This window comes from Panthera leo, chromosome Y (genome assembly GCF_018350215.1).
Source record: "Panthera leo isolate Ple1 chromosome Y, P.leo_Ple1_pat1.1, whole genome shotgun sequence".
Taxonomy (NCBI): domain Eukaryota; kingdom Metazoa; phylum Chordata; class Mammalia; order Carnivora; family Felidae; genus Panthera; species Panthera leo.
In genome coordinates this window covers 6,786,305-6,808,137 of record NC_056697.1, presented here as the reverse complement: position 1 = coordinate 6,808,137, position 21,833 = coordinate 6,786,305, and the positions used below count along the sequence as shown (strand labels likewise).

The 21,833-nt window shown below is 46.3% G+C and overlaps 1 protein-coding gene across 1 annotated transcript in view; it reads left to right on the top strand.

The window, feature by feature from the left end:
• The window catches only part of GPR143 (G protein-coupled receptor 143), a 46,923-nt gene extending 26,638 nt beyond the window's left edge, over positions 1-20,285 (top strand). Inside the window, exon 9 of the mRNA XM_042926662.1 lies at positions 19,911-20,285. Within this exon, the coding sequence (XP_042782596.1) occupies positions 19,911-20,005 (95 nt within the window). The 3' untranslated portion in view covers positions 20,006-20,285. The remainder of the gene's footprint in view (positions 1-19,910) is intronic.
• Positions 20,286-21,833: the final 1,548 nt, after the last annotated feature.

Here is a 21,833-nt window from a genome sequence, read left to right as displayed (position 1 = left end):
GCTTTGTGGGGTGTGGGGAACAGAGACTGCAATCCTGGCCCTCAAGGATCTCACAGTCTATGGTACACAATAAAAAAGCTGGGAATGGAATAAGCAATGGAAATGCCAGTTTGAGAAAAATTTGGAGGAAAAAGAACGCCTATAATGAATGCCTTTTGAGAAAAACAAGGAATGCATCAGTGGTGTTTTTGTTTCGTTTTGTTTTGTTTTTGAGAGAAAAAATGACCAGGGGAGGGGCTGAGGGAGAGGGAGAGAGAGAATCCCAAGCCAGCTCCACACTTGAAGCAGGGCTGAGTCTTATGAGATTGTGACCTGAGCCAAAATTAGGAGTTGGATAGTCAACCAACGGAACCATCCAGGCGCCCCTGTCGTCGGCGTTTTTGATTATGGAAAGAACATACAAAAAGAGCGGCTGTGAGTTCAGAACTATAGTGACATGTTGCTAATTAACGTCTGTTGAGTCAGGCTTTTCGAGGAATTTCTGAAGCACAGAGTTAAGTTTGTAAAGTCCACTGACATTTGCAAAAGTGTATGGTAGAGATATAACGGAAGTGGCAGTGAGGGTTTTTGGTTCGTATCTGGTCACCCTTGGATCTTCTAACATTGCTCCTGAGATCCAGCCTAGTATTTTGTATGGTCGTCCTGTGCAGGACTTTGCATACGTTACAGTAAAAACAACAGTTTCATTCAGAAATTAAATCATTTAAAGGTCTTGCTGCCTAGGATGCTTCAGCACATTCATGAAGAGGTCTACATCAGACTGTTGGCTGTCCTTACCATTGACCCCTGGGGACAAGTTCAGGATTCCCTCTAACTCTTCCCTGGTCAGTGTGCCTCTGGGGCCGCTTGGCTGCCACCAGAGAAGTCACTTCAGTTCTCCATCAGTGGTAGAGGAACCTCAAAGGCCATTCACGTATTCTTTCTAGAGGCTTCTCCAACGTGCAGTATGTGGGCACAGGCTAACAGGTGGAAAGCTGGCCGGCAGGATCCCAGGGATGATGTCCTCCTCACCTGTTGTCCCCTCTCCTACCCACCCCACCCCTCACTAAACACGGCTGTGTTTGAGTAAGTTACATGTGCACATGATACCAGCTCTGTGCATAAAGTCAGGGAAAAGCCTTTGCAAGAACTGTTTTCGTATTGATAGAGCTTGAGCATTGGGACCTGAGCAGGTGTAGAGAAAACTCGGTACACATACAAGAACAGGAACGGTGACTCTTTTTTTCTTTTTTAATTTTTTAATTTACATCCAAGTTAGCATATAGTACAACAGTGATATCAGGACTTGATTCCTTAATGCTCCCCTTACCCATTTAGCCCATGCCTCCTCCCACAGCCCCTCTAGCAACCCTTCTGTTCTCTGTATTTAAGATTCTCTTAATATATATATATTATATATATATAATATATATATATATATAATATATATATATATATATACACACACACACACATATATACATACATACGTGCCACATCTTCTTTTTATCCATTCATCCATCGATAGACATTTGGGCTCTTTCCATACTTTGGTTGTTGTCAATAGTGCTGCTCTAAACATTGCGGTGCATGTGCCCCTTCAAATCAGCATTTTTGTATCCTTTGGATAAATACCTAGTAGTACAATTGCTGGGTCATAGGGTAGTTCTATTTTTAGTTTTTTGAGGAACCTCCATACTGTTTTCAGAGTGGCTGTACCAGTTTGCATTCCCACCAACAGTGCAAAAGAGATCCTCTTTCTCCGCAGCCTTGCCAACATCGGCTGTTGCCTGAGTTGTTCATTTTAGCCCTTCTGACAGGTGTGAGGTGGTATCTTATTGTGGTTTTGATTTCCCTGATGATGAGTGATGTTCAGCAGTTTTTCATGTGTCGGCCATCTGGATGTCTTCTTTGGAAAAGTCTATGTAGGTCTTTTGCCCATTTCTTCACGGGATTATTTGTTTTTTGGGTATTAAATTTGAGAAGTTCTTTATAGATTCTGGATACTAACCCTTTATCTGCTATGTCGTTTGCAAATATCTTCTCCCATTCTATCGGTTGCCTTTTAGTTTTGCTGATTGTTTCCTTAGCTGGAAAGAAGCTTTTTATCTTGATGAGGTCCCATAGTTTATCTTTGCTTTTGTTTCCCTTGCCTCCAGAGACGGGTTGAGTAAGAAGTTGCTGTGGCTGAGGTCAGTGAGGTTTTTGGCTGCTTTCTCCTCAAGGGTTTTGATGGCTTTCTGTCTTACCTTTAGGTCTTTCATCCATTTTGAGTTTATTTTTGTGTATGGGGTAAGAAAGTGGTCCAGGTTCATTTTTCTACATGTCGCTGTCCAGTTTTCCCAGCACCGTTTGCTGAAGAGACTGTCTTTATTCCATTGGATATTCTTTCCTGCTTTGTCAAAGATGAGTTGGCCATACATTTGTGGGTCCTTTTCTGGGTTCTCTATTCTGTTCCACTGATCTGAGTGTCTGTTCTTGTGCCAGTACCATACTGTCTTGATGATTACAGCTTTGTAGTATAGCTTGAAGTCTGGAAGTGTGATGCCTCCTGCTTTGGGTTTCTTTTTCAAGATCGCTTTGTCTATTCGGGGTCTTTTGTGGTTCAATACAAATTTTAGGATTGTTTGTTCTAGCTCTGTGAAGAATGCTGGTGGTATTTTGATAGGGATTGCATTGACTGTGTAGATTGCTTCAGGTAGTATCAACGAGCATCTTTTCATGTGTTGGTTGGCCATCTGCACGTCTTCTTTGGAGAAATGTCTGTTTATGTCTTCTGCCTATTTTTTAAAAATGTTTATTCTTGACAGAGTGATGAGACAGAGCATGAGTGGGGCAGGTGCAGACAGAGAGGGGGACACAGAGTTCGAAGCAGGCTCTAGGCTCTGAGCTGTCAGCACAGAGCCTGACACGGGGCTCGAACCCACAAATTGTGAGATCATGACCTGAGCTGAAGTCAGATGCTCAACCAACTGGGCCACCCAGGCGCCCATCTTCTGCCCGTTTTTTTAACTGGGTTATTTGCGTTTTTGGTGTTGTTGTATAAGTTCTTTATATATTTTGGAAACTAACCCCTTATTGGATATGTCATTTGCAAATATCTTCTCTCATTCAGTAGGTTGTCTTTCAGATGTGTTAATTATTTCCTTTGCAGTGCAGAAGAAGACTTTTATTTTGATGAGGTCCCAATAGTTTATTTTTGCATTTGTTTCCCTTTCTTCTGGAGACCTATCTAGGAAAATGTTGCTATTGACTATGTCAGAGAAATTAATTCCTGTGCTCTCTTTGAGGATTTTTATGGTTTCAGGTCTCACATTTAGGTCTTTAATCCATTTTGAGTTTATTTTTGTGTATGCTGTAAAAAAGTGATCAAGTTTCATTCTTCTGCATGTAGCTGTCCAAATTTCCCAGCACCACTTGTTGAAGAGACTGTCTCTTGCTCATTGTATATTCTTGCCTCCTTTGCTGGAGATTAATTGACCATATAGTCATGGGTTTCTTTCTGGGCTCTCAATTCTGTTCTATTGCTCTATGTGTCTGTTTTCGTCAGTACCACACTGTTTTGATTGTTACAGCTTTGTAATATATCTTGGCATCTGGGATTGTGAAACCTCCAGTTGTGTTCCTCTTTTTCAAGATTGCTTGACTATTTGGGGTCTTTTGTGGGTCCACACAAATTTTACAATTAGTCTAGTTCTGTGAAAAAAGCTGTTGGTATTTTGATGGGGATTGCATTTAATCTATAGATTGTTTTGGGTAGAGTGGACATCTTAATATTCTCCCAATCCATGAAAATGGAATATCTTTCCATTTGTTTATGTCATCTTTAATTTCTTTCATCAGTGTTTTATAGTTTTCACGATACAGGTCTTTTACCTCTTTGGTATTTTATTATTTTGGGTGCAATTGTAAATGGGATAATTTTCTTTTTAATTTTTTTAAGTGTTTATTTTTGAGAGAAGAGAGCGCGAGTGGGGGAGGGGCAGAGAGAGAGAGACACACACACAGAATCCGAAGCAGGCTCCAGGCTCCTAGCTGTCAGCACAGAGCCTGATGTGGGGCTCGAACCCATGAACTGCAAGATCATGACCTGAGGTGAAGTCGGATGCTCAACTGACTGAGTCACTCAGGAGCCCCAAATGGGATCATTTTCTTAATTTCTTTCTGCTGCTTCATTATTAGTGTATAGAAATGCAGTGGATTTCTGTATATTGATATTGTAGCCGCATTCATTGATCAGTTCAAGTAGTTTTATGGTGGAGTCTTTAGGGTTTTCTGTATATAGTATGTCATCTGCAAATCGTGGTAGTTTTACTTTTTCTTTGCCGATGTGGATGCCTTTCATTTCTTATCTGATTGCTATAGCTAAGATTTCCGGTACTATGTTGAATAAAATCGGTGAGAGTGGAAATCTTGTCTTGTTCTTGGTCTTAGGGAAAAAGCTCTCAATTTGTCACCATGGAATATGATGTTAGCTATGGGTTGTTTTTTTATTATGTTGAGGTATATTCCCTCTAAACTTACTTTGTTGAGAGCTTTTATCATGAATGAATGTTATAGGGGCACCTGGGTGGCTCAGTCAGTTAACTGGCTGACTTTGACTCAGGTCATGAGCTCACAGTTGGGGAATTCGAGCCCCGCGTCGGGCTCTGTGCTGATAGCTCGGAGCCTGGAGCCTGCTTCGGATTCTGTGTCTCCCTCTCTCCCTGTTCCTCCCTGCTCACACTCTGTCTCTCTCTCAAAAATTAACATTAAAAAAAAAATGGATGTTGTACTTTGTCAGATGGTTTTTCTGTATATATTAAGATGATCATATATGTTGATGTGTGATGTATCACATTGATTTGCAGATCCCGGACAACTCTTGTGTCTGAGAATAAATCCCACTTGGAGTAAATGATTTTTCTAATATATTGTTGGATTCTGTTTGCCAGTATTTTTTGAGGATTTTTGAATCTATGTTAACCAGAGATACTGGTTTCTCATTCTCTTTTTTTGTAGTATCTTTATCTGGTTTTGGTACCAGGGTAATGCTGGCCTCAGAATGAATTTGGAAGCTATCCTTTCTCTTCTACATTGTCTTTGAGAATAGGTTTTAACTCTTCTTTAAAGTTTTCATAGAATTTACTTGTGAAGCTATCTCATGTTGGATTTTTGCTTATTGGGAGTTTTAATGATTTTTTTTAAAGCATTGCTTTTTAAAAATTTTATTTAAGATTTTTTTTAAGTTTATTTACTTATTTTGAGAGAGAGTATGAGAGGGGTAGGGTCAGAGAGAGGGAGAGAGAATTCCAAGCAGATTCTGTGCTGTCAGTACAGAGCCCAATGTGCAGCTCGAACCAATGAAGCAAGAGATCATGACCTGAGCCAAAATAAAGAGTTGGACACTTAACATACTAAGCCACCTGGGTGCCCATGGGAGGTAATGTTTCTAAGAATTTGTCCATTGCTTTTAGGTTGTCCAGTTTGTTGGCATGTAGTTTTTTATAATATTCTCTTCTGTTTTGTACTCAGTGTTGTTATTTCACCTCTTTCATTTCTGATTTTGTTTGAGTCCTTTTTTTTGAATGAGTCAGGCTAAAGGTTTATCAATTTGTTGATCTTTTTTAAGGATCATCCCCTGGTTTCATTGATGTATTCTTTTTTTTTTTTTTTTTTTGTCGTTGTTTCTGTCCTAATATTTATTATTTCCTTCCTTCTACTGACCTTGGGCTTTGTTTGTTCTTTTTTTTTTTTTTAGCTTCTCTAGCTTTAAGGTTAGGTTGTTTTGTTTTTTTTTTGTCAGGGAGTTTTCTTCTTGAGGTAGGCATGTATTGCTATAAACTTGCCTCTTAGGATAACTTTTGCTGCATCCCAAAGATTTGGGACTGTGTTTTCATTTTCACATGTTTCCATGTATTTGTGATTTCCTCTATGATTTCTTAGTTGACCCATTCGTTATTTACCAGCAGATTATCCAACCTCCATGTATCTGGAAAGAGAAAACTCTTTCCAGGTGTTTTCTTGTGGTTGATTTCTAGTTTCCTTGTGTTGTGGTTGCAAAAGATGCATGGTATGACCTCATTGTTTTTAAATTTGTCGAGACTTGTTTTGTGGTCTGACGTGATCTCTTCTGGAGAATGTCCCATGTGCGCTTGAAAAGAGTATTCTGCTGTGTTAGGATGGAATGTTCTGAATGTATCTGTTAGATCATCTAATCCAGTGTGTCATTCAAAACCACTGTTTCTTTATTGATTTTTCTGTTTGGGTTATCTGTGAGTCTTCGCTTTGTAAAAGTTGACTTTTTATCACAGCGTTTTGGCTGTTTAGAGCTCTGTTCTTATGAAGTTTTCTCCTCGTACCATCAACCTATCTTATCAATGTATACATCTTCTTTCCTTATGTTTCCCTTTTTAAACACCTATTCTTATTTGGGGTTATGTCCACTAACCCAACTGATAAGGAGGAAGAAAGTACCAGTTAAGGCTCAAATAATTGTTTCTCTAAAGATTGCCATTTACGAAACCTATCACATAAATTTTATAATTATATATATTCACATATATCTATTAATAAGTACATCATATATTTTTCATTAAACTATTACAACCTGATAATTTATCATTTGTTCTATATTCTGAATTTGCTATTACAATAAGCTCACTTATATTCTAATCAAGATGAGTAATGAGTAATGCCCGTTACTATTGTTACAATAACATTGATTTTATCCTCCCTCCTATACATAGATTTTAACCCCTCAGAAGATTCTTCTTGACTAAATATGTTGCTGTTAGCATTGAGTAACAAGATAGAAAATTCTTTACAAGGAGAGACCACATGTTTGGAGCACTTTCTTCTTCAGATCAGTGGGTCGATTCTCACAAATGCTCTTCGGGGAGGAGGCCACCTCACCTCTCCTCTTTCCACTGAGACCCTGAAGCTCCTTCCACTTCCCACTGTGTTACTTTGAGATTGTTTGAAAGCACGTTGAACTAATGCATGTTCACTACCAGTATCGCGATGCATTCCATTCTCCGTCTGGCATTCATACCCAAAGCTTGACCCTTCCATATGATAAGTGCTCAGTGGTTGCTTGTAATGATGATGTTACATTACAGATTTTTGATGCAAAATATGTAGGTCATGCAGGTCATGGCTAACTGAAGGCCTAACTGAAAAATAAGAGTCATTAGGTAAAAGATTGAAAGAATTCTTAATAATGTAAGTGTTGGGGTACTATGTCAATGACATCTCAGTAGAGCTGGGGAAAAAGAGTTGAGATCTTGAACATTTTGGGTGCTAAGAATGCGTAAGGAGTTATGTTCTCTGTCCTTGAATAATAGCAACGTTTATTAAGCTTATCAGAAGCTAGGTGACATATGAGGGAAGTATAAGGAATGGACTTGCCAGGCAAGACCTGTCATGGTAGCTTCAGGGAAGGGTTAGTGGCATCTGGGCAGAGGACTGTTCACTTGGCCCCGTCCAGGTGAGCTGACAAGAAGCCCTGCTGGCAAACCCCACTTAGGAATTGTTTGCCTCTAACAGGGTGCTGACGATGGTAATTTTTCATAAGATCAAATAGATCGTATGCTGTGTTCAGTGGTGCTGACATTCAGTAACTCTAACTCTAGTGATAAATAATCTTACGTATTCATAGTTTGAGGGGAAAATGGGGCAAATGTTGGTAAGGAGTGGAATTCAGAAGCAAAACAGTGCAGATTTCTAGGCTGCATCTAAACTACCAAGGCAGTTCAGTCTGGGCTAAAGAGGTGCTGGCACATGTAGGGAAACAGCCCAGGCAGAGTGGTTCCCCCACAACCGACTCTGGGTATTCTACCCTAGGCCACGTGCTGCTTGCTGTAAGCGGCAGCCATGTCTTCGAAAGAAGCCATCTTGGGGTTGAGATCCGGCTTAGTCTTGGGCATCTCCTTCCTCCTATTCCCCAACTGCTTTAATAAAGGTTTCTTCAGTAACAGGGAGCTATGTGTAATGCAGAAAATACTGTTATGTGTGTGAGAAAAGGCCCAGATATGTAATTCAAAGCAGTAAACACAGGTCTCTCCATTTGTACTGTTGTGATGAATGGACTTATTTGTCCTGCTCTGAAGCATCTACAACTTTGAGGTTCGCTCTAAGGCCAATAGGCTCACCTTGAACCTCCATTAGTACATATCTGACGTGGTGTCAGGTGCTTACTAGGCACTTAATGTAAGTTAATTTGATCTTCAACAAAGGGGTTTTGAGCATCTGCTGTATGGTCAACACCGTTTTGGTCAAGGAGGGTGAGTGTTCTTGAGAAGTATCATGTATGAAACTTAGACAGTGCTATTATTTTATTATTTATTATTTGTTTAGATTTTAAGTAATCTCTTCCCCCAACATGGGGCTTCAACTTAACACCCTGAGATCAAGAGTTGCATGGTCTACTGACTGAGCCAGCCAGGTGCCCCCACAGTGCTATTTTTTGTTGTGAAAAATGTGAGGTGTTAAACGCAGAAAATGCAGCTATGTATGCTGGTTTGGGGCGCATGGGTGAGAGTTTCTGGAGATGTTCAGACGTGGTGTTGCACAAGAGACCTGAATGGGAGAGGAGAAAGGCCAGAGACACAGCAGAATGTTTACATGTGGTTTGGGGTGGCCTCAGCACGACATGGTGTGATGGGTTTTCCGGATCCGGAGAGGCAGCCTGGGAACAGATGATGAAGGACTTTTGTAGATTCTGCTAAAGAGCTTGCATTTTATCTGTGTCCCCAAAGGCCTACATAAGGCTTTTAAGTACAGACTGTAGGTTTGCTTAGAGGACTACCTGGTGTGGGAGAATTGATTTGATGATCATGTTTTGTGACTGTAGCAAGTTTCCATTGAGGGGATCTGTGTGTAATTTCTTACGACAGTGGCATGTAAAATATCTTCACAAGGAATTGAAATTTGCCTCGGGACTAAAAGTTAAGAAAAATGGGACTTCTCACAAACCTAAACTTGGTTGGTTTCTGTCTTAGGAACCCCAGAAAATTTTTAAATGCGGTTATTCGTTCTTTCCATATGCATTAAGCCATCCATTACTTCTCCCACAACCCCTTGCTTCTCCCACAGTTCATTGCTTCTTGCCATCTTGGCCTTTCCCACAGTCCCTTGCTTCTCTGAGTCGACTGCTTCACCACCATTACCAACTTCTCCCACAATCCTTTGATTCTCCCCAAGTCCCTTGCTTCTCCGCCATTACTGACCCTTCCCGTAATCCGTTGCTTTTTCCACAGTTCATTGCCTAGCCGCCTTTAACGGACTTTACCAGAATCCTTTGCTTCTCCTCCATCTTGGCCCTTCCCACAATCCATTGCTTCTCCCACAGTTCATTACCTAGCTGCCTTTAATGGACTCTACCAGAACCCTTGGCTTCTCCCACGATCCTTTGCTTCTCCGCCATTTTGGCTTCTCCCACAACCCATCGCTTCTCCCACAGTCCATTACTTCTCCGCCATCTTGGGCCTTCCCAGAATACATTGCTGGTCCCACAGTGCTTTGCTTAACTGCCGTTAAGAATTTCCCAAATCCTTTGCTTCTCTGCTAGCTTGACTTCTCCCGCAGTTCATTGCTTCTCTGCCATCTTGACTTCTCCCACAATACATTGCTTCTCCCAGAGTTCATTGGTTTTCTGCCATGTTGGCCCTTCCCAGAATACATTGCTTTTCCCACAGTGCTTTGCTTCTCTGCCATCTTGACTTCTCCCACAACACATTGCTTCTCCCACAGTTCATTGCTTTCCTGCCATGTTGGCCCTTCCCAGAATACATTGCTTTTCTCACAGTGCTTTGCTGAACAGCCGTTAACACTCTCCCACAATCCTTTGCTTCTCTGCTATTGGCCCTTCCCACAATCCATTGCTTTTCCCACAGTGCTTTGCTGAACCGCCGTTAACGGAGTGTCCCACAATCCTTTGGTTCTCCGCCATTGGCCCTTCCCACAATCCATTGCTTCTCCCACAGTTCATTGCTTCTCCGCCATCTTGACTTCTCCCACAAAACACTACTTTTCCCACAGTTTATTGCCTAGCTGCCGTTAACGGACTCTACCAGAATCCTTTGCTTCTCTGCCGTCTAGGCTTCTCCCACAGTCCATTGCGTCTCCGCCATCTTGGCCCTTCCCACAATACATTGCTTTTCCCACAGTGCTTTGCTGAACCGCCGTTAATGGAGTGTCCCACAATCCTTTGCTTCTCCGCCCTTGGCCCTTCCCACAATCCATTGCTTCTCCCACAGTTCATTGCTTCTCCGCCATCTTGACTTCTCCCACAATCCACTGCTTTTCCCACAGTTCATTGCCTAGCTGCCGTTAACGGAATCTACCAGAATCCTTTGCTTCTCCGCCGTCTAGGCTTCTCCCGCAGTCCATTGCTTCTCTGCCATCTTGGCCCTTCCCACAATACATTGCTTTTCCCACAGTGCTTTGCTGAACCGCCGTTAACAGAGTGTCCCACAATCCTTTGCTTCTCCGCCCTTGGCCCTTCCCACAATCCATTGCTTCTCCCACAGTTCATTGCTTCTCCACCATCTTGACTTCTCCCACAATCCACTGCTTTTCCCACAGTTCATTGCCTAGCTGCCGTTAACGGACTCTACCAGAATCCTTTGCTTCTCCGCCGTCTAGGCTTCTCCCGCAGTCCATTGCTTCTCTGCCATCTTGGCCCTTCCCACAATACATTGCTTTTCCCACAGTGCTTTGCTGAACCGCTGTTAACAGAGTGTCCCACAATCCTTTGCTTCACCGCCCTTGGCCCTTCCCACAATCCATTGCTTCACCCACAGTTCATTGCTTCTCCGCCATCTTGACTTCTCCCACAATCCACTGCTTTTCCCACAGTTCATTGCCTAGCTGCCGTTAATGGACTCTACCAGAATCCTTTGCTTCTCCGCCGTCTAGGCTTCTCCCGCAGTCCATTGCTTCTCCGCCATCTTGGCCCTTCCCACAATCCATTGCTTCTCCCACAGTGCTTTGCTGAACCGCCGTTAAGGGAGTGTCCCACAGTCCTTTGCTTCTCTGCCATTGGCCCTTCCCACAATCCATTGCTTTTCTGCCATCTTGGCCCTTCCCACAATCCATTGCTTTTCCCACAGTGCTTTGCTGAACTGCCATCTTGACTTCTCCCATAAGCCACTGCTTTTCCCACAGTTCATTGCCTAGCTGCCGTTAACGGACCCTACCAGAATCCTTTGCTTCTCCGCCGTCTAGGCTTCTCCCACAGTCCATTGCTTCTCCGCCATCTTGGCCCTTCCCACAATACATTGCTTTCCCCACAGTGCTTTGCTGAACCGCCGTTAACGGAGTGTCCCACAATCCTTTGCTTCACCGCCATTGGCCCTTCCCACAATCCATTGCTTCACCCACAGTTCATTGCTTCTCCGCCATCTTGACTTCTCCCACAATCCACTGCTTTTCCCACAGTTCATTGCCTAGCTGCCATTAACGGACTCTACCAGAATCCTTTGCTTCTCCACCACCTTGGCCCTTCCCAGAATACATTGCTTGTCCCACAGTGCTTTGCTTAACTGCCGTTAACAGACTTTCCCACAATCCTTTGTTTCTCCGCCATTATGGCTGTTCCCACAAGCCATTGCTTCTCCCACAGTCCATTGCTTCTCTGCCATGTTGGCCCTTCCCAGAATACATTGCTTTTCCCACAGTGCTTTGCTGCACCGTTAACGGGCTCTCCCACAGTCCTTTGCTTTTCCACCATCTTGGCCCCTCCCTCAATCCATTGCTTCTCCCACAGTTCATTGCTTCTCTGCCATCTTGGTTTCTCCCACAATCCTGTGTTTCTCCGCCATCTTGGCCCTTCCCAGAATACATAGCTTTTCCCACAGTGCTTTGCTGCACCATTAACGGACTCTCCCACAATCCTTTGCTTCTCTGTCATCTTGGCCCTTCCCACAATCCACTCCTTCTCCCACAGTTCATTGCTTCTCCGCCATCTTGGCCCTTCCCAGAATACATTGCTTGTCCCACAGTGCTTTGCTGAGCCGTCATTAACGGACTCTCCCACAATCCTTTGCTTCTCTGCCATTTTGGCCCTTCCCAGAATACATTGCTTTTCCCACAGTGCTTTGCTGCACCGTTAACGGGCTCTCCCACAGTCCTTTGCTTTTCCACCATCTTGGCCCCTCCCTCAATCCATTGCTTCTCCCACAGTTCATTGCTTCTCTGCCATCTTGGTTTCTCCCACAATCCTGTTTCTCCGCCATCTTGGCCCTTCCCAGAATACATAGCTTTTCCCACAGTGCTTTGCTGCACCATTAACGGACTCTCCCACAATCCTTTGCTTCTCTGTCATCTTGGCCCTTCCCACAATCCACTCCTTCTCCCACAGTTCATTGCTTCTCCGCCATCTTGGCCCTTCCCAGAATACATTGCTTGTCCCACAGTGCTTTGCTGAACCGCCATTAACGGACTCTCCCACAATCCTTTGCTTCTCTGCCATGTTGGCCCTTCCCAGAATACATTGCTTTTCCCACAGTGCTTTGCTGCACCGTTAACGGACTCTCCCACAGTCCTTTGCTTTTCCACCATCTTGGCCCCTCCCTCAATCCATTGCTTCTCCCACAGTTCATTGCTTCTCTGCCATCTTGGTTTCTCCCACAATCCTGTGTTTCTCCACCATCTTGGCCCTTCCCAGAATACATAGCTTTTCCCACAGTGCTTTGCTGCACCATTAACGGACTCTCCCACAATCCTTTGCTTCTCTGTCATCTTGGCCCTTCCCACAATCCATTCCTTCTCCCACAGTTCATTGCTTCTCCGCCATCTTGGCCCTTTGTACAATCCATTGCTTTTCCCACAGTTCACTGCCTAGCTGCTAACAGACTCTACCAGAAGCCTTTGCTTCTCCAACATCGTGGCTTCTCTCACAATCCTTTGTTTCTCTGCCATCTTGGTCTCTGCCACAACCCATTGCTTTTCCCAGTATTCATTGCCTAGCCACCGTTAACGGACTGTACCAGAATCTTTTGCTTCTCTGACGTATTGGCCCCTCCCACAATCCTTTGCTTCTCTACCATCTTGGACCTTCCCAGAATACATTGCTTTTCCCACAGTGCCTTGCTTAACCACTGTTAACGAACTCTACACAATCCTTTCCGATCTTGGCTTCTCCCACAATCCATTGCTCCTCTCCCATTCTTGGCCTGTCTCACATAATCCGTTGCTTCTCCCCCACTCTCTGCCCTTTTCCTTCTGACCTCTAGTCCTCACCTCCCTGAGAACCCATTGCTTTCCTTATAATCCAGTTATAATCCTTATAATTTCTGCAACAGTTCCCCACTTCTAGTACAGCCAATTCCTTCTCCCACCATTCCCTAGCTCCCGTGCAATCCAGTCCGTTTCCCACAGTTCTCTATCCTCCCACAATTTTTCCCAGTTTCTTTTTTTCTCTAACAATTCCTGTGATCCCTTGTCATTCCCACACAAATCACATTCTGCCTCGTCTCGATTGGCTCAACAGTTCTCTATTCTTCATAGTTTCATTGGTAGCACAGTTGTGTATTCCACGTTTTTCCATTCTCTCGCACAATGCCTTATTTTCCGAATTCCTTTCCCTATGATATTTTGTCACACGATTTCGTGTTTCTCCTAGAATTCCTTGTTCTCATAACTGTCTCCCCAAATTTACTTCTCTCCCCCGTGAGCCTATGTTTTTCTCACAATTCCCTGTCTCTCCCACAATACCCTTTTTTTTCCCCCAAAATTCCTTCTTTTCTTTCACAATCCTGGTGTCTTTTTTGTTTGGCACAAATCTCCATTTTCCTTGGTGATTGTTTTATACCGTGTTGCCTTTTGTTTCCTTGTTAATATCTTTGGTCTCACAATTGCTTATCTCTCCCACGATCTAATTATTTTTCTCCTATAATCCGTTGTCACTCCCACATTCCCAATGTCTCCCACAAAACAGTTTTCCTAGAGTTTGTTTTGTCTCCCACAGTTGCCCTTTCTCTTCCATGATCTGCTGTCGTTCCCACAATACTTTATCGCTCTCACAAGTCCTTCTTTCCTTCCGTTGCCCATTTTCTCCCACAATTCGGGACTCTGTTGGCACTCACAAGTCTGTATTTTTCTCAATACTTGTGATTTTGACCACTTTTCATCTTTCTCGCAATCCTGTTTTTCCCACATTCTGTTCCTCTTTTCTCACATTAACTGTGTCTCCCATAATTCTCCGCCATGATCTCATTTTCCCGCTATTCCCATGTCTCATAATACTGGTTTTCCCACAGCTCCGTATTTTGTCCCCCAGTTCTTTGTCTCACATGAGCCCTCTTGTTCCTACAGTTCCTGCAGTTCCCAAAAACTCCCCTTTGATGCCCGTGATCCCTGGTCTTTCCCATGATGACCTCTCCCAAGATTCTCTGCTTTAACCCCATATTCCAGCAATTCCTTTTTTTCTTTTTTTTTTTTTTTTTGAGAGTATGTGGGGGTGGGGCAGAGGGAGAGGAAGAGAGAGAATCCCAAGCAGACTCCATGCTCAGCTTGGAGCCCAACATGGGGCTTGATCTCACAACCATGACATCATGACCTGAGCCAACATTAAGAGTTGGGGTGCCTGGGTGCCTCAGTAGGTACATATGCAACTCTTGATTTGGGCTTGGGCCATGATCTCACCGTCTGGGGGCTCAAGCCCCACGTCAGGCTCTGCACTGACTGTGCGGAGCCTCCTTGGGATTCTCTCTGTCCCTTCCCCAGTTGCACGCCCACGCGGGCACACTTGCTCTCGCTCTCTCAAAATAAGTAAAAGAAGTTTTCTTTTTTTTTTTTTTTTAATTTTTATTTTAATGTTTATTTTTGAGACAGAGAGAGACTGAACATGAATGGGGGAGGGTCAGAGAGAGGGAGACACAGAATCCGAAACAGGCTCCAGGCTCTGAGCTGTCAGCACAGAGCCCGACGCGGGGCTCGAACTCACGAGCCGTGAGATCATGACCTGAGCCAAAGTCGGACGCTTAACCGACTGAGCCACCCAGGCGCCCCAGAAGTTTTCTTTTTTTATAGTCAGAGGCTTAACCAACTGACTCACCCAGGCACCCACCCTCCCCCCCACCCCGCAATGCCATTTCTTAATGAAAATCGTTTCTTTCCAGTAATCCCTTGTCTTACGCACAGTGCCCTGTCTCCCCCATAATCCTCTTCTGTCCCACAGCTCTCTTCTCGCTCAATTTCTTGTCATTCTTGCACTGCTTGGCCTCCCACGGTTCTTCATTGATTCGCGCGACTCCCCTTTTCTCACACGGGTCTTGCTCTCCCATAACCCTTTGTCTTTTCACACTTTATTGTTCTCTCCCAGAGTTCGCTCTGTTTTGTTTTTGGTTGTTGATTTAATACTTTTATTATTTTTAAATTCCGGTGTAATTACAGTGTCAGCTTAAGGTGTACAGCATAGTAATCCAGCAATTCTGTACCTCAGTGCTCATCACCAGAAGTGCCCTCTTAATCTCCTTCACCTGTCACCCCTCCCCGGACCCACCTCCCCTCTGGTACCATCAGTTCTCTATATTTAAGAGTCTGATGTTTTTGTTCCCCGCCCCTCGTTGTTTGTTTTGTTTTTTAAATTCTATGATGAGTGAAATCATATGGTATTTTTTCTCTTTGTCCACTTAGCGTTATACCGTCTAGCTCCATCCATTTTGTTACAAATGGCAAGATTTCATTCTTTTAATGAAATTAAATATTTTATTGTATGTATATACCATCCCTTTATTCATCTGTTGATGGATACTTGGGTCGCTTCCCTGATTTAGTCATTGTAAATAATGCTGCAAAGAACATCGAGTGCATCTTTGAAAATTCGTGGTGTTTAACTTTGTGTTTTTCGGTATGGAGTTTCCTCAAAAGTTAAGAGAACGACCTTATGATCCATCAATCACGCTACTAGGTATTGATGTTTATTGCAGTGTTGTCTACAATAGCCACGTTATGGGAACGGCCCAAGTGTCCGCTGAAACTTTGCCATTTGCAACATCAAACACGGAGCCAGAGAAGTATTATGCTGAGCGAAAGACATGAGTCAGAGAAAGACCAATTCCAAAAAAAGCAGGGGGTGGGGCGCCAACCAGGAAACAGGGTCTTCACTACAGAGCACAAACGGATGGTCACCAGAGGGGAGGTGCTGGGTGGGTGGGTAAACTACGTGATGGGGATTAAAGAGTGCACCTGTCGTGAGGAGTACGGAGTGTTGTACGGACGTGTTGAATCACGATATCGTACACCTGAAACTAGTATCATAGTTATGTTAACGAACTGGAATTTAAATAAAAACTTTAAAAAATATCATTGGACAACCAAAAATAAAAAAAAAACCAAAAACCATACTGCCCGTCCACCTTACAATTCATCATCCCCCAAGATTGTTCTTTCCCACTGTTTCCTGTCTCTGCCATAATACATTTCTTCTACAGTTTCCTTCGTTCTTCCCAGTACCCTTTCTCTCATAACCGTTTGTTGTTCCCACAGTTCCCCTTTCACTGCCCTGCTCTCGTCTTTCGCACGGTGCCCTATTTTTCTCACCATTCCCTTTTTCCCACAATGCCTGTCTTTCCCACAATTCCCCTTTCTCTATAATCCCTTTGTTCACATAATTGTTTTTTTAAGAGAGAGAGAGAGAGTGCAAATGGGGGGAGGGGCAGAGGGAGGAGAGAGAGAATCCTAAGCAGTCTCCACACCCGGCAAGGAGCCTAATGCAGGAGTCGATCCCACGACTCTGGCTGGGATCGTGACCTGAACCAAAACCAAGAGTTGGACGCTCAACCGACTGAGCCACCCAGGCGCCCCTCTCGTAATTCTATTTCTGTCCCACAATTCGACTTCCTTTCCCATAATTCCTTGTCTCACTCACAGTCCCTGGCCTCCTGCAGTTCCTTCTCTCGCACAATTCTTTTCCCATAATCCCTTTTGTCCTACAATGCCTTGTCTGTCCCACAGTTCTCCGTATTCTCCATAGCCTAGTTCTCTCCCAGTTCTCTTTCCCAGTGTCCCCACTTTCTTCCACAGTTCTGGGTTCTTCATGGTCTCTCACAAGTCTGTTTTCTTCTACAATGCTGTTTTCTTCCACATCCTGTCTCTTGTAAAATGTTGTCTCTGCTAAATACTGTTCTTCCCCATAATTCCTTCTCACAATTGCCCGTTTCCCACAATTGTTTCTCCCCCAATTCTCTCTCCCTTAATTTCTTATTGTCCCTGACAACTCCGTCTCTCCCCAGATTCCACCTCTCTCCCATAGTTCCTCATTCTCTCCAGAATTCCCGTTCTTTCCCATAGTTCTGTTCCCTCCTGTATTCCCTTGTGTCATCCACAGTTCTCGCTCCCACAATTCCTTGTCTTACCCTTGGTTCCCTGTTGTCATTTGCTCTTCTCCTGAATGTAACACCAGGTGGCCCTGTGGATGGTACTTGCTAGGGAAGCGTAGAAGAGAGTGGGCCCGGGGCTCTGACTCTCGTGCTCCCTGGATCCAATTCAGCACTTGAAGGAGATCCAGGCCCTAGTGCCCTGTGTTCTTTATGGCTCATGGGTGCCCGCTGATGGGGCTCTCTGACCGAGGGCCGCGGGCTTTCGGGGGATCCGGGAGCAACAGGTGAGGTGCCTTCCCGAATCTCAGGTCTACATGGGGCCGCGACGTTCCCAAGCACCTGTCTGGGGCTTGCAAGGGTCATTCGAGAGTCACGAGGAAGGGGGCTGGCCCTTGGGCGCCACGAGCTTGTGGGCATCTGCCTCTCCTGCAGGGACAGCTGTCAGGTACTTGCCCTTTGCACCAATGGAATTCGTCCCAATCCCCCAATAGCCTCATTGGATTATCTTCTCAGAGACTTGCTCACTCAGCCAGCGTGTTCTCTGGAGACCTTCATGAGCAGAAGAGAAGATCCATGGAGGTCTCAGCCTGCTGGACCCGCTGAAGTCCGCGCAGGCAGGGCTGGACTCGGGGGCCGTGGCTTCAGCATCACTGGCATCTGACAAAGTTGTTGTGGTACAAATGGATTTCCTCTGCGGGGCCTCTGGGGGAGGATGAAAGAACCCGGAACTCTGAAAAAGCCACAGGATCCAGAGCAAGCCCCAGAGTGTGAGGTCACGGGGAAATGTCTAAAGCCCGGACCTTGATCACAAGCCACCGTGTGATATTCCCCTGCAGCCTTTGTAAGGACCGCAGAAGTCATACAGACAAGTTCCCATGAGCTCAGGGTGTCCTCATAAACAGCGGGTGACCCTGTGAAAATGCGGTCTTTTTGAAGTGCCACCGGCTTCTCCGGCAGGAATGCGGTTCTGGAAGTGTCTCTTCCCAGCTGTGCCTGGTTTCCTGGAATCCCAGGCTCACTGCCGCAAGCAGCGGGTCTCCCATCATCCTTGTCGGCACCCCAGACTCTCCTCAGGGTCCGCCTGCAGCCTCCATGGCCGGCGTGGGTCCTCCCACTGCCCGCTAAACTCACCTCTTCATGGGGCTCATGGAACTTGGTCCGACTTACCCAGACCCGTGTTCTCCTAGATTTCCTGTTCGCCCGGCACCGGGAGGAAGGTCGGAGTGCGGTGGGGGGAGGGCACTGCAGCACCGTGCTGGGTTTTGCTCGGTCACATCGGCCCGTCCTCCCGTAACCGAGGCCTTCCAAGGCGTTTCCGCAGACAGCTCTCCTGTTGCCTTGTCTTTTCCAGAGAACGCTAATGTTCTTTTCTTCGTTACGCGTTCCCCACAGCCGTGCACGTGTCTCTTTTTTAAGTTGTGCTGGTTCCCGCCGTTCTTTTTACTCATCGGTCCCGATTCCCCGGGACGCTGGTGCTGCACCCTGCTGATGGCAGGGCACTTGCTGCCCTGTGTTTATCCATTCAGTACTTGTTTATCGAGCACATTCCATGTGCCAGGTGCTGTTTCAGGCACTACCACGGTGAGTACGACAGGTCCCTCATCTAACGGGACTTTCCACTGTAGCAGCAGAGACAGAATGAAAAATACAAATGATTGTATCATCTTTCGGGTAGTGAAATACCATGGAGAAAAACAGAGCCATACGGGGCAGCGGAGTGATTTCAGGTCGGGTGTCCTGGATTTCTCCCTGAGGATGAGGTTCTCCCAGGGCCATTTGAATTAAGATCTGAGTGAAGTGTAGAAGGGAGCCATGAGAAAATCTGGAAAAGAGCTTTACAGGCAGAAGAGATTGTGCAAAGGCCCTGTGGCAGGACTGAGTTGGGAGCGTGAGAGAGGCCAGTGTGCCTGAGCGTTGGGAGTGAACAGAGAGGGACGTGAGTGGAGACTACACTGACCGGCAAGGTCCACTGGTGGAGGGAGTTTGGGATTTGGAGATTTTTGTGAAGGTTACTTGCCCCATGTGCGGTTGAGAAGGCCACCCTTCTTTCTGTCTTCATCTCAATTGCCCACATCCAACCTGGAACCTGGCATGTAGGAGGCACGCCTGGATACTTGCAGAATGAAAAAAGAGTTCTGAGGTCTGTTCCAAAGGACGCCCCCAGGTTCTGAAGGAAGGTGTGTTACCAGAACGACTGAACAGATCTTCAAGATTCCTCTTCTGGCAGGAATAATTCTGCTGTCCTTCACCCGCCTCTTCTTCCTGGAACCACGTGGCAGCAAGCATGAAAAGACCACTTGGAGGTGTTTTCGTGTGACAGAGGCTGGCGGTCTCCTCCGTGTGGGCCCCGTGGGGCCCTGGTGACCTTTTCACCCCCCACCCCCGTGGCAGCTGTCCCCATGGTCACCCAAGCGCGCCGTGATCCCGTGCTCCCCGGTCCGACAGCACAGGGCCCCGAAGCCCCCGTGTCGGCCCACGGTTGGTTTCCGTTTGGTCTGTGGCATCCACGCGGTTCTGCTGAGACGCACACGTGGCTGCCCAGGGCAGACGCTTGGGAAAAGGGGCAGAAAATGGATGCAAGGTCCTGCATCAGTTGCTGACAAGAGACGCTCTTCTCCTCCCCAGGTTCCGACGCCAGCACGGTTGAAATCTATGTCACAAGCGGGTCCCGCAACGAAAATGAGGTGGAATCTGTTCCCGAACCCCAGGGAGACCTCTGAGGGGGACGTGACAGGGGTCCGGTCCCCACATCCTCAGGTTCTGCGTTTCTCACTCTTTAGAACTGCGTTCTCCCCACAAACCTTCCTGTCCTCGCCGTGTTGTAACGGTTCCTTCCCGAGGAGTAGCCGTGGTAAGAGACGCGATCCGCGAGCACGAGCTTGGGAACAGAGAGAGAATTCCTTCCAGACCAGACACAGCAGCTGCTCCCCACCCTTCTGAGGTTGCCTATAATGTAAATGCCAGACCCAGGTCCTTAGAAAAGTGAATAAAGTCGTTGTAACTGAGCTCTGGGCCTGGCTCGCATGCTGTCTGAACACCTCTAGCAAATGCTCTTGAGCAAGGCCTTGATGACGTAGCCCCTGGTCCCCATGCTGTGCTGAGCAGTGACCTGGTCTAAGGACTAAGGACTAAGGACTCCTTGGCCCTGATAGACACCATTTCCCAGGTTAGAATCTTTGCATCAGTTGAAATATAGGTCTATCCAGGTGGATCTATAGGTATGTATTTAAAGTTTTTAAATGTATTTATGGGCAAAATATTGTCGCATGCATTGGAGTTACAGGCCACGTGGGAAGATCCATAGAAAAAGCAAGGCAGTGTTTTCCCGGGACACCACAGACCGCCTGGCCATGGGACACCTCCCTTCTGGTCAAGGATGCCCTTTTGCTCTAGAAAAGCCGTCCAGGAAGCTTCTGGACTTGTACTCTTAGAGAGTCGCCTGGCTGCAGCAGCATTTGGGGCACACCTGCACTGTGGCCACGGTGCCCTGGGCATGCGCATTCCTGAGGATGGGCCCAAGCTACGTCACTCCCCCGCCTTGATCCAAAGTGTCAGGGGCGTGCGAAGGAAGCTTAGCTTTTCGGAGCGGTATGTGCCTTCTTTATCTGCCTCCGTGTGGACTCTTCAGTCCCCAGCAGCACCAGAAGCCCCTCTTCTGCTTGAGGACCCCCCCTCAACAGCATGAGGCCAGCCGTCCCCCCCCACCTCCGCCTGTAGGCACAGGTACTAGCTTTCACACCTCCCTGGCCGAGCCAGTCTAGTTAGCAGCTAGCGCCCAAGGGAAAGGGCCGCAGAGAAGCAGGTCTGGAGAGGGGCTGAGGGGCCACTCCGGTGTCGTGTCCACACGTGGGCAGTGCCCGGGGCTGTGTCTGTGCGCACCTCCCCTGCATGGGCCTGGTCCTCCAGGATTCCTCACAGGGCCCGGTATCCTCGTTTGTTCTTTTTGCCTTACGCCAGCGAGTCAGGTTCAGAGGCTTGCAAGGAAGAACCCTTTCCGATCTGATGATCCAATGACAACCCCTCCGAGATGGGGTGGCCAAGTCCCCAGCTGGCGCAGCGGTTATGCCCGAGGAGGTTGTTGGGGGTGGGGGGGCCTGAAAGCCAGAAGATGCGTGAATATCCCCTCATGCCTACTTGCCGGGCAGCGAGCGGGCCCGTGCGGTGGAGAACGTGCAAATGAACATCACCGACGGGCATCGAGTCCAACTAGTGAAGAGAAGGGACAACGGAGCAAACCCGGGGATAAGCCAGAAAATGACGGGCCGCTCGGTTGTAAGCAGTCTGTCAGGCTGGTTGCTGCGGGGGCATCTGATTACGCTTTTGTAGATGGTGGGTGCGAAAGCAATGATCCAGTGGAGAGAAAGCAACACTGATGGGAGAGAAGTTTTCAAAAAGGTGAGGACACCGGGCCCCAGCAGTCTGGGCTGGGACACGACAGACGGGTGGCCGGGAGTGTAGTTTGGGTGGAAAAGAGGAGGCTGTTCCCATCAGGTAGCTTTCATAGGACTTCGGTTTACCAGCCGGTCGGCTTATCCTAGCACAAAAACC